The following is a 13,777-nucleotide window of genomic DNA, read 5'->3' on the forward strand; positions in this document are numbered from 1 at the left end:
TAGTGTTGCTTAACAGGAGCACTTGGCACTGTTCAGACAGACCAGTTAGGATTCTATCAAGTCCAAAAAGTCAGTGTTTCACTGGAGGAGCTACTGGTGCTTTGGATCGATTTGCATCCAAAGTAGCTTCTCGAGGTACCACATTTTAAGGATTGCGTCACTTAAGTGGCTGGTCAGATTTTTCTTTTGGCAAAATCACCAAAACAAAACAAGGAACCCCATTGGATCCCCTGAAACTGGAAGAACACTGTTCCAGTTTCAACTGCAGCTTTTTTCTGGAACATCTCCATCCCGCTACATTTTAGATGGCTTGCTCCAATGATTCCCGTTTCAGGGAGATCAACTTCAGCCAACAAGACCTACTCCAAGGACCTAACAGGGAAAGTAAAAAAACAGGGGAAGGGTAATACAAAGTTCAACTAGGTAAGGTGGGCCATGATGCAGAGTAGGCTCTCCAACAGGCATTGTCCTTTGATGGTTGAATCTTGTCCTCGACTTTCAGGAGTTGGAGTGGGACACAGATGTACAATAAGACCAGTGCATCATGCCTCTCTGGCCAGCTCTTCTCGAGTCACCTGTCACGCATGCTTCAGTGTCACAGGTCGTTGCTCTTGCCTTGTGGGTCCGGGTAGTTCAACTTTCAGTCTTCAGACTGGGAGGTCCAAGAAACCAATCGACGAGATGAGGGAAAGCATAATGGAAAGCATGAAGGTTGGGATTTGAGTGGAAAGAAGTAAGTCAGGGAAGGAGCAAAAAGCACATGCACACCCATGTAATGCTGTATGGAAAACAAAACTTAGTTCCCTGAATGTAGGCAGTGGAAGGATACTTGTCATCCTATTAAAATAATGGTAAAGCAGGTATACTTCAGAGGAGGGACAAATACAAGAAGTGGAAGGAAAGCCATCGAATTAAAAGTAAGCAAATGAGATTGACAAGAAAGCCAACCAATGGGAAGCAGTTGGTTGCCTTAAAGCCCACTGTAAGTAGTGTCTGTGGACAAGGCCTAAAAAGTCATGTTTCTACATAAAGCAGAGCACGGCACATCTTCCTCAGTGAAGGGGAGAAAGGAAACCATAACGCTCAAAGGGGATGTGGATTAGAGAACATGTTTTGGCATTCAGTATTTCCTTTCAGAGAAAAGCCAGACATGCTACACAAAGGCCCACTGCATACAACTTCTGAGCACAGCAATACATACACTGATGGAGAAGTAAAGGATCCCAGGTATGGGAGACTGCAAAGATTTTACGGAGTACAAGTGCACATCCCTTCCAGAGGTACACGTTTGAAGACCTGTGTCTCTGCATGGCGAGCAGCTGTGGGCAACCTTCTGTCTTGGGATGCGTGGTGTCTGGCAGAAAAATAACAAGGTAACCAGAAGGCATAAAATAGATGCCGGCTATCACAGCAGACTATCAAAGATCACTTTCAACCCACCGTGACACTGTAACTTAAACATAAGGTCCACTGAACACACTCACAAGATTGCTGAGACCCTCATCCAGGCTGTAGAGGACCAATCATTGAGATAACTCCTTACCACCAGAGGACAGTCTGGAGACTGGGGCACCCAGCAAGGCCAAGAGGCCAAGAAATTGGGTCCTGCTCAGAGTTTGGGGGGGCAGGTTTGAGTTATTAGTTATGAGTAGCTTGTAGCTGCAGGGACAGCCATCTCTTGACATTGTTTCAGGGCTTGGAAGGCTGTCTATGTATCTGATATGGAGAGAAAGGGAGCTACATGCACATTGGAGACAAATCCTGCCATTCAGCTGAAGTGTAGTTGGGGGGCGTGAATGATGGGCCTGACAGCGGGTCATTGGTTTTGCCTGGTTGAATGGCATTTGAATGTATTTTGGATGTATATTGAACAAGATGATTAAATTGTCCAAACCGGAGATACTGAATTCCAATCTGGGTGCTTTCTGTTATTGCAGAGAGACTGATAGAAAACACTGGTACAGGAAGTCGCCACAATGCTTCCCGTATCACAGTGATCCATGATGGCTAGAGCCGTGTTTTTGGGATACACACGAAGTATGTTAATGATCCCCATTTTAATTAGTTGTACTTAAATGTACTCCTAAAAGTCTGGCACATCTCTGGCCCTCGTGGAACAGCATCAGCACTCAAGAGCCAAAACATCTTTTGGAAAATAAGGGAAGGAACAATTGCTTAACTGAAGGGACAAACCATAACATGAAATATTTGACACCTGAGTTTTCTGTTCCATCCATCCAATTAGATAATCTGGAAAAGTATGTCAATTTGATGGTATTAGTTAGCTGGTGCATCAGGACTAGTCCTGGTCATCCAGACCTGACTGAAGCCGAATACCCAGATTTTGGGATGAGCCGAGATTTATCAAACTCTGCGACTTTTTTTGTTCATTAAATTTGAAGTGGTTCAACCCCTAAATTTGCCTTAAAGGGTTTTAGCGGATGAAGGCTTTGAGGACTTTAATGAAACTGATACAGGAGCTGCCGACTCTCCACACCTTACATGGTGCTATGTGAAGACATGCCAAAATAAGGGTTGGGAATATAAGAAAAATGAGACAGAGACTGTGGGACCCCACTTACTTACAGAGAATGGAATGCAGCATGGATATGTATCCGAAAGATATCAAGCAACCGCTATTTGGGCTGACCCACTTTAGGTACTTACATAGAAAAATACTTTATCGACATAAAGCCATTTGTACTACAAACTGGCAGAGTGCAGTGTTACTCCAAAATTGGTAACGCCGAGCTCCGTCAGTTTCAAAATGCAGGGATGATCGGTATTCACAAGAATGCGACACACCCCTGCGTTTTCCTCAGGGGTGATGCTAAAGAAGCTGCATAGCGCCAGCGTAGGCACCCTTGCAATATGGCACTGGGGTGCCTTTGCTGAAGGGGTGATTGTTCATGTGCAGGAAGGGACACCTTCCTACACATAAACAATCTTTATAGGCGATTTGCTGTTTCTATGTGAGCTTCAGGATGCAGTACACATGGAAAGAGCAAAATACAAGGAGAACTAAAACATCTCTCCTCGTATCGCCTGTTTAAGGCCAGGTATTTCCTGGTCTGATTTTTGGCGCTGCCCCATACCTTGTAAATATGGGGCAGCGTCAAAAAGCAAAGGGTGTTGTGGCGGAACGCCCACTGCAACACCCATTGCACCTCCCTTTCGCCCTAAGTGCTGCATGCTAAGTGGCTTAACGCCGCCTTGTAAATAAGGTGATGGAGCTAACGCCACCAGAAAGTCAAAAAAAGTGACATTCTGGTGGCATTGACTCCTTGTACATATGCCCCTTGCTGTTTCATAACATACACCGCCTACATGTCACTCAGGGTCGGCGGGCCTACTTCACATAGCATGGACTTCTCTAGATATTCTCTAGATATTTTGGCATAGGGTGGCCAGGATATTGTTGATCTCCATTGGACAGTTAGTCGGATTAGAACCTTTGCTCCTGTACCCTCATCCAAGGTGAAGGGGCACACAATTCCGCTAAATGGCACTGAGAGTAAGACGAATAGCGATTCAATGGTAACAAGAAGGGGCTGAGGTTTGAGATGTGTTAGAAATATATGAATAATTGGGTGATAAAGGAAGAACGTTGTATGCCTGCAGTGCGAACAAACTCCAAGGTGGGAGACGACTTGGAGCAATGGAAGGAGCTGCGTAAAGACCTCGACCTAACAAAAAATGATAACGCTGCTACTTGAGGGCCCCAGCTCCATGACAATGCATGATCGCGAAGACGAAATGTAATAAGTCTGATGTGCTGATTAAGAGGTCTCAGCTGTATTTGAGTAATTTACACCCATAATTTACACCCACTATGTGTAACTTTATATAGTTGATACATTGTTTAGTTCTTCACTTATGTAAGAACTCAATAAGATGTTTCCCAAAAAAGGTTTGCAAGAAAAAAACGTATATATATATATATGTATGTATGTATTTATATATTTTTTTGCATGCACTGGTGAGAAGGCAAAGTTTGGCGACGACCTACTTCAAATCACCTAAAACAGAATAATATATAATGTTCTGTGAAATACAGAATTTAATTTGAAGGGGTTCCACCTCTAACTGCCTTGGTTCAAGACACCCATCAAATCTCTCTCATCTTCCCTAGAGATTCAACAGGTCCCGCAAACCTTTAATAAGAAACATTTGTCCCAGGACTAATCATGGCAACAGCCCCCATCTGGCATTTCCAGGTAATGATTTCCTCTCACTCAGTGTCTTCTTTCTTTTATAGATACACGTGTCCTTTTGTAGAGAAATTCTCTATTGACATTGAAACATTTTATAAGCCTGACTCAGGAGACCATGTCAATGTCTTCAACCTTTCTCCCGCCGAAAAGAGACAGACGACTCTCGGTGAGTACCTTGTTATCGCTGTTGTGCATTTTTCCTTAGGATATGCCTGTCATCTCAGAAAGAGCATCTCTGTTTGTCTAAATGTTACCAGGTGGCATATGATCAATAACCCCAGCTGAGCTGGTGCAGTTAATCTTTTAACTCAACCTGCATAGATTCTCCGCAGAACTGACATTGCAAAGGCTTTGCATAGAGCAGCACAGTGGAAATAGAAACTTTCCTCTGCGCTGTACCGGTGCCTAATTTGTAAAAGTTTTTATTTTTTTTATTTTTTTAGTGTATCTTATATAGCGCACGGCTACCCCAACGGGGTGTCCCGGTGCTTGCATTGGGAACCCGTCCTGGCTTTTCCCTGTGAGATAACCCATACTGGGCATCCCCAAGGTGAAAGCCAGGCATCCCACCGCAGGGGCCGTGGTGGAGATTAAGCAAGCTATTGCCCAGAGTTGCAGAGTGTGAACCCGTGATTCGAGTAGGCACCAAAGTGAGAATTATCGAGTCCGTGGACACTTGGGCTCAGACCCTGCCGCGTCGGGAATTGAACCCTGACCTCAGCTTCTGGGTATGCCTCCTCTAACCATTGAGCCACACTTCTCCACAAGTAATAACAATCACCATCACATAAGTGCAGGAGCCTAAAGTTTTTCCTAGGATTTTGCCACTACCGCTGCAGAATGCTGGGGTTGCTGAATACCAAGGTTCCCTAGTCTTGAATCCACCCATTGCTTCGCTCTTCCACTATCCTACACTGCTTCTTTATCTCAAACGTGCAGGTGTTTTTAAATTCGACTTTCTTCCTTTGTCTTGGTCTTCCTATGTTTTGCTTCCCTCTACTCTTTTCTGGCTTTCTGTAAGTTGCTGTTGGAAAACAAGTGTTGGTGCCCAGCACCTGTGGTCATGGCCAAATATTAGTCTCTGGTGGGTACTTATTTTATGTTTACTCGATCATACTCCCATTGATCTAGTCTAGTCTTTCCAGCTTTGGGTCTAAAGGACCCTCAATTTTACAGGGACTGTATCTCTTATTTAGCTTTACCTTAACCCGTGTTGGGCTCCTCCACCCACCCATTTTTGGCCAGATTTACAAAGGTGAATTTGGTCATAATTGCATGCTTTAAAGCAAATTTCCTGGGGGGTGCAAAGAAGTGCAGATTTCTGTGCCTCGCCTGTGGTCAAATCCGCACTTGTGAATCCCGCACAAGGAGTGGAAAGTGGTCATTCCAAGGCGTGGTTTGCATATTTCCATGCTGGGAGCTTCATACCCCCGTATGCACTTCTAAGCTGTGAAGAACAGAGGGAATAGGAACTCTTAGGAACCGTCACATAACAGTCCCAAAAAAGTATATCTTGAAAACTGTCCCTGGTGCAGCTTCCCACAAATAATTCTGGGAATGTTTCTGAATTCCAAAAAGTAGTAAATCTGCCCCTCACTTAGACTCACTCATGCAGGTGCAGGTTTACTACTTTTTCCTGAACCAGGCCCAACTTTGGAGAAAAAATGCAAACTCTTGCATAAGACGCCAGTGTCCACAGTGTTAAAAGAGAACCACACATTTCATTTTGTTATACTGGGAGCCTCATTAGAAAGGCAGCCCGCCTCCATTGGCAAAGCGCTAATGCAGGGTATCTCACGTAATCAAATGATACCGTTTGCAGCAGCAATACATTCAAATTTCGCTGAAACTCTGATTTCATAATTTAGTATTTTGCAATTTATTCTGAAACCCCCAATGAATGATTTCCTAGTTCCTTACCACTGTACCTCGACTCAAGAGGGTTCTTTCCAATTTCTACTTCATTCAGTTACATTGCCTCACGCCTACCTCAGCAGTTCTTGGTTTTCAGGATCTTCCTGTGTGGCAGTGGGGTCAACTGTGTTTTTAGGGTCAGCCCGCCTCTGAGACTCTTCTTTTAAGGGGACACACAGACAAACAAAAACAAATTAGTATTTTGATCTCGTGGGGACTATAGGCTGACAAGACAAATGATTTAAAAGAGATTCTAAGGTCAATGGGGATGGAGGTGGTTTAGAGTAAGAGATCGAGAGGGGGGAACTGAGAGCAGACACACACATCACGTATGCGTCCCAAATTTAAATCTATTACAAACAAGGTCTTTTACATTAAAGTGATCCCGACGTTTGTGGTCTGCATTAGTATAGTCAAATATAAATTTACAAATATATGGCATCAATCAATCAATCAATCAATCAATCAGAGTACTTGTAAAGCGCACTACTCACCCACACCACATCTAATGCCCTTGCAACTATACACTTCAAGGTGGTGACCAGAAACAATTTGTACAATCGGCTCTGCCAGCAGAAAGAACTGCTGTCCAAATGCCGAGGTGCAATAAAATGCAATGCCCTGGAAGTTTCTGCACAACCACAAACGTATAGATTTTTAGATATTACCAAACCCTTGCCACCCCTCCTCCAGATTAAAATGATTGAGAGATGTTAATTTCTTTCTAGGGAGGTAGAAGAACCCCCACCCGCCTAAAAAAAACGTGGCAGTGTAAGGGAAGGGGTTTCTCCATGGAGATAAAAAAAGTAAAATCCCCCAAAGTGCGTTTACACTTGGTCTGTTTTTTTATATTCATTTGCGCGTATACGTGAATACATTCTCACAAGTGAAAATGGAATTCAAGGTCTTCCTGCACCTCCAGGTGAAGATTTATTAATTTCTAGAAGAATGAGGCCACGAGTTTTTTTTCAGCACATAGGAATTACACATAGGGGCAGATTTACTATAACTAGTGCATCCCCAGGGATGCGCCAGTTATTGTGCGCCGCAGCTCCGCCATCCATGGTGCGCCGCATTTACAATGCGGCGCACCATGGGGCAAAAACGGCACAGATGCGTCACGCATCTGTGCCGTAAAGGTGACGCATTGCTGGAGTTGCGTCGCAAGCGCTATGCAGCTCCAGCAAGGCTCGGGGTGCCCTATCTGTCCAATGCTGCGTCAAGCCTTACGCCTGCTTCAAGCAGGCGCAGGGTTTTGACGCAGCATTGGCCTAAAAGTGACTGAGTGAAATCTTGTAGATTTCACTCAGCCACTTTTGCGAGGCGCACCTGCCCCGGAACGCCCACATGTGGCGCAGGGCTTTTACAACGTGACGCATCTGCCTAGCTGGGTCACGTAAATAGGTTGCAGGGATGCGCCACGTTTACGCCACCGTTGCGTGACGCAATGTGGCGCAAGTCCAACATAAATCTGCCCAATAGAATCCAGGAGCATGTGAGGTGTTAGCCGCATCTTTGAGACTCGTGCCCATGGTCAGTGTAGTCCTGGCACATAGCACAAGCAGGGAAATTACATTATTTTCTTGACTCGGAGAAGACTGCTCGTGTTCAATTCAATTCCCTATTAAACACTTTCTGCCTCGAGCTTTCCTATGATTGAGCTGAAAAAAGGAAAGAATAAAAGTAACATTAATACATTTGTAAAACGGTCCTAGGGGTTATAAAAATGATGAGCGGTTGCTATTAAAGTCTCCTTTACCTCCAACGTGATCAGTTATTTTCGTGTGGCTGAGGTGGGCCCAGTGTGATCTTCATGTTTACAAGGCCAAGTCAATCGGTCTGGCATTGAATGCCAGCTTTTTGACTTTGTATTTATTTTGTTTTGGTTTTTGTAACCCTTTATATTTGAGGAGCTGCTGAGCCCCTGCCAATATTAAAACATGGCTAAAGTCAAAAACATTGTTTTCACTCAGAAAACGCACATTGCCATAGTAGTCCCAGACACTGAAGGGAACTACTTTGTGTGTGGATGGTCTTATGGTGTCACTCACAATGAAGTTAACCGATGGCTGATGTGGGCGGACCTATTGCCCAGGCTGTGTGCTTTGATAGGTTAAAGCAATACATGAAGGACACAACAAAAGACCAATAAAATAAATACAAAATCGTAAATCCTGTATTTTTAAAGCACAAACTAATCATCCCTAAGCGTCTCAAGGCGCTGGGGCCATAAGGGGAGAGTAAGTGTGCTATTGCTCAGTGACATGGTGCTGAGCTGAACTGCCGCCGGCGTTCGAACCATGAGCCCCGCGCGCAGGAGTCTGCCGCTCTAGTCGCTGCACCACACCTCTCCCAGTCGACCAATAGATGAAGAGGGATGACTGATGCATGCAGGCAAGAGACTATCGTGCCGGCTGAAAAATATGAAGTCTTGGCATTTACTGTGTCCATGAACACCAATGTACTATTCGGAGGCTTTTTAATCTATAATCCCCCAGGTTGCACTCTAAATTTTAGCACACAATTACTTACACAAATCATGCCTGTCTGCTTGAAGAATAAGAATATCCTCCTTCTTGGAGATTTTAATATACATTTGGACAACAGTAGTAGTTCCCTGACGAATCTACTAGTTGAAGACATGGCTATCCTTCAATTATCTCAGAGAGTCCATCAACCAACTCATATTGCAGGGCATACATTAGATTTGATATTCTCTAATATTGAATCTATAGACATTGACCCTTTAACACCACTGTTATGGACTGATCATTACTTGATTACCTTTTGTATTAATCTTCCTATCCCCCAGACCAAAAAGCACAATGTTTTTACAGTAAGCACGAGAAACTGGAAATCTTTCACAATTGATAAATTTAGAAATCATTTCTCCCACCCCTCGTGCACAAGCACCAATATCCATGAGGAGATAGATCTCCTTCACAAAAATATCAAAAATGCTCTTGAACATTGTTCGACCACTCAATCTCGTCATGCACCAGGCAACAAAAAATCAGAGAGATGGTACGGACCTGAACTTAAGCTTCTAAAAAGAAATTGTACTTCCTCTGAGCATAAATGGAGATTATCCAAAACTGATGAGACCAAAGATAACTTCAGGAAAGCTCAAACACTCTATCACAGGGCAATCAGAAAGGCGAAAAAGGAATACTTCACACGTAGAATATCTGAGAATAAAAATTCCTCAAAAGAACTTTTTAAAATCGTCAAAGAATTGTGCAACCCAACTAATCTTTCCCTACATCTTACCCCCTCACAGGAAAATTGTAATAAGCTCAATGACTTTTTCTGCGAAAAAATTGACACCATCTACGCCTCCTTTCCAAATCACCTGACCGAAATCCATGAACAGGATGTACCAACCGTTGCACACACCAGTTGTCATGGTTTCGGCCCGTTCTCAGAAGAGGAGGTAGAAAAGGTTATGCTTGAGGTCAAGTCGGGTTCTCCACTTGACCCTTGTCCACATCACATTTTTTCCCAATTAACTCCTGTAATATGTCCAGCAGTTACCAGAGCACTCAATCTCTCCCTTAGTTCTGCTGACTTTCCAGATTCATGGAAACAGGCCCTAGTCACCCCTTTAGTAAAGAAGGCTGGAGCAGACGTAAACAATCCGGCCAATTACAGACCAATATCCCAGCTACCTTACTTATCAAAGGTTCTGGAAAAGTTAGTCAACAGAAGTCTGTCCACATTTCTTGAAGCAAATGGCCTGCTGGATGATTCACAGACAGGGTTCCGGACAAACAACAGCACCGAAACTACACTCTTAGCGGTGACAGACAGTATCAGAACCAGGGTAGATCAGGGTAGAACAGTCGCACTGATACTTCTTGATCTATCAGCGGCTTTTGATACTGTACCCCACAACCAACTGTTGAACATCCTGGCAGAGAAAGGAATACTGGGCAAAGCATTGGGATGGCTACAATCGTTCCTAGCGGATCGAACCCAATCAGTACGTTTGGGTGACTACACATCCCCTCCACGACTTATAAAATATGGAGTTCCCCAGGGGGCGTCATTGAGCCCAACTTTGTTTAACGTATTCGTCTCCTCGCTGGCAAACATTGGCAAAAAGTGGGGCGTAGAAATGTGCTCCTATGCTGATGACACTCAGCTGATGGTCACCATTGATGGAAATGATGACTCCAAAACTAGACTGACGAACTGTTTGACCGAATTAGCAACTTGGATGCAGGACCACTGTCTTAGACTAAACGCCGACAAATCCGAAATCTTACTGTTCGGCAGAGGCACACAGGCCTGGGATAACAGCTGGTGGCCAAGTGACTTGGGTTTACCTCCCAACCCCACTGCTAAAGCAAAAAACTTAGGTATAATACTGGATAGGGATTTATCCATGAAATCCCATGTTTCTACAACTTGTGGAAGGAGCTTTGGACTTCTGAAGTTGCTTAGACGTGTCTTCCCCTGGGTGCCAACGGATTGCAGGAAAACCTTAGTCCAGTCACTACTGATGAGTAGGCTGGACTACGGTAATTCTCTGTTTGTAGGTATGGCGGATTATCTCTTTTCTAAATTACAGCTGGTTCAGAATGCCGCTGCCAAAGCCATCTGCAACAAAAGAAAATTTGATTCAGCTAAAAGTTGCATGCGTGAACTTCATTGGCTCCCAATGCGGCAACGAGCCATCTTTAAGCTGTTGTGCATTTCTTATAAGGTACTCCACGGCACAGGCCCCACCATCCTACATGACAGGGTCAGATTTCATAAACCTTCTAGACACCTACGATCTATGACGTTAGGAAGAGCAGTCATCACCCGAGCTCGTACTGTCAGGATGGGAGAGCGGGCCTTCTCTCACATAGCGGCAACAAAGTGGAACGAGCTACCCCCTACAATTAGAACAAATGACTGCTTTGTCTCATTTAAGAAACAACTGAAAACATTCCTCTTCCCCAGGTCAGATCAATAATTTTCAAACAGAGCCGATGCCAAATCACTTGCAATGTTCTTCAGCGCCGTGATGTCCTCTCAGGATGAATGTTTGCGCTTTACAAATAAATAAATACAAATACAAATAAATAAATACAAATACTGAAAGCCGCTCTAAGAATGTATTTTAGAGTAGATATAAATAGATACTAAAATCAAAAAGTCTTGGATAATGCCAGCAGTAAAAACAGAATGTGTAGTGCAAGAAAAATGCTGTCTCGACCTATGACAAGCAGAAGGGTACTTACCTCATTACTTGTACATGTTGCAGTTATTAAAAATACCAAGCCACACTAAGTGGCCTTGTTGAGTGCATTTTAAGTCCAAGCATGGTGCACGTTCCAAGTTTATGTGCCCCCAGACCCACATTTCAACAATGGTAGGATTTATTCAAGTTCGAGTGAGCAAAAAACAACCTTTGCTGCAGGATAGAGCTTGCCTCCTATTTCTTCTTGGCACAATTAACATTTTCCTTGCTAGCATGAACAACTTTACACTTTCTGGAGCGGAGTCTAAAGGTTAGTTTGGGAAGGATCAAGTAACGAATATGTGAAATATGGACAATGGCATGCACAGGTAGGAGGTTACAGGGGTTCTTGGCTCCATGTCTTAATATGGAAAAAGGGGCAGGCAGGAGTTCCCTAAGATATTCTTAAAGGTGTAATCGAGTGAATGATGTCACAATAGATCTCAAAACCCAGGCTGATGACATCAAACCAGGGAATATTCTAGAACGTGTTTTGTTAGTGATTGCTAGCAATTCAGGAGCGGGCACCTGGGACTGTCTGCCTCTACACTGTATGTCCCTTTAATTATCTTATTGCAGAGTTCTTGTTGATGGTGGAGCTCAGATTATCTGCCCTCATGACCCTACCTGAGAGGAAGCCGCTGTTGGTCATTTGTAAAATCCCAGAGCACAGATCAGATAGAGACAGTGCTGCAGCAGTGACAAATATTAGCCAATCAAATCCAGGTAGAGATCATTCGAGGTGGCAAAGGGGTCTTCGAACAATTCGTGAATCAGTTTTGTGCAAAGCCTGCTTATAGACAAGTCCTACCTGTGGGACTTGGTGGGAGCCTGATGAAGTCCCTCTGCTCTCCAGGGCTTTTATTGGTGTCGGCCATTTTCAACTGAAACAGCGAAATATGTTATTATGCTTTAGCAACATGCGCTCTGTTATTACAGGAACTTGAGAAATCTCATAAGCAGTTCTGTACTCTGGTTAAAACAAAAAAAGTGCAAGAACAATAAAACCCTGAATCAGTCTGATATTAGGGCTGATACTTTCATCTAAAATGCTTTGCCAATTGTACTTGGCAAACATCTGATACTATTTCCCTTTGTCAAAGTGTAAAGATCCTTTTTATGTATCTCTGCTTTCTGTTAAAAAAATAGAAATACTTACATAACTGACTGATTATTTTTTGCAATTTACTATCGCTGGCCCTTTGTACATATTATGTAAATATATTCATCTGGTTTACTAATGGTTGTACAAGCCTAAGGCCTGTTCCGTAGTGTAAAAACTCTAAAGACTTAATCAAAATAAAAATGGAAAGTTGTGGCTTGCTGTTGGTATCGGGATGTGGTTGGAGGGGAGCATGGAGCTGAGTGGTCACTGTTATGTATTGACATTTGCAATTACAAAAATGAACTGATAATATGTAAATAGAGCCGGAGTGTCCAACATTGGTGCACCAGGCTTGGATCCATGGGAAATGTTCAGGCTAGGCACATAGGATCAATTTATACACAATGAATCATAATGGAAATAATTTTTCTTTAGAAATAGGATATAGATCAGGCCAACTTGGGCCAACATTGGACACCCCTGAAAGAAAGCACATACTTTTACAGAAGGAAGGTTTGAGTACATTGTAGAAACTGGGCTCTCTGCTTTGTTCTCCTCAGATCCCATCGACATCGTGAAAGATCTGATCCCTCCACACGAGTACAAGGTAGAAGAGGACCCCAAGCTGTACAAGTCCTTGAAAACGAAAAGAGGGCCCTTGACGGAAGACTGGATAGAGGAGCATCAGAACAACCTGGGCAAATACCCAATCATGTGCGCCTACAAGCTCTGCAAAGTGGAGTTCAGATACTGGGGCATGCAGTCCAAAATCGAAAGATTTATTCACGATGTTGGTAAGCATTTCATGACATGATTTCTCTCTCTCTCTTTAAGTCCTGTTCTTTGATTTTCCATCTGCCATATTCTCAGTAAACAGACTATCCCATTTTTAGACACATGTGGATGCTCTGTGAGATGTGACTCATAATATCAGATATCTCCATCTTATTCTGTTCAAATAGAAGGTGGCTTCTGAAAGGGTAAGCTGGCATAAATTACTGAGCTGCGATGCAAGTCGTGCAGCACCTGGCATGATTAAAGGGGCGCTCCAGCCATACCTCCCAAGATCACCTATTATATTTATCCTAACCTTTGAAATTAAAAAGAGGTTTTTAAAATCCTTTCAAGTATCTGCTCGACTGTCACATGATTAATGACTTAAGCTTCCTCTTTATGGGCCGAGTAGGCTTGGCTCGATTGCCTCATTTAATAACTTCAAAAGGGATGCAATGTAATGATATGTGCACTGTGACCTATCCTTGGCTCAGAAGATTTGATCAGGTTACCCTCTAATTTCAAAACGTTATGGTGCTC

At 43.4% G+C, this 13,777-nt stretch overlaps 1 protein-coding gene across 8 annotated transcripts in view; it reads left to right on the forward strand.

Annotated features, from left to right (window-relative positions):
* PITPNM2 (phosphatidylinositol transfer protein membrane associated 2) overlaps nucleotides 1-13,777 on the forward strand; it is a 1,044,200-nt gene that overhangs the window by 634,137 nt on the left and 396,286 nt on the right. For all 8 annotated transcript variants that reach the window (XM_086942927.1, XM_086942931.1, XM_086942930.1 and 5 more), the window contains exons 6-7: nucleotides 4,259-4,380; nucleotides 13,024-13,257. In XM_086942927.1, the coding sequence (XP_086799053.1) occupies nucleotides 4,259-4,380; nucleotides 13,024-13,257 (356 nt within the window). The remainder of the gene's footprint in view (nucleotides 1-4,258; nucleotides 4,381-13,023; nucleotides 13,258-13,777) is intronic.

The sequence above is a fragment of the Lissotriton vulgaris genome, chromosome 11, assembly GCF_964263255.1.
Source record: "Lissotriton vulgaris chromosome 11, aLisVul1.2, whole genome shotgun sequence".
Taxonomy (NCBI): Eukaryota; Metazoa; Chordata; class Amphibia; order Caudata; family Salamandridae; genus Lissotriton; species Lissotriton vulgaris.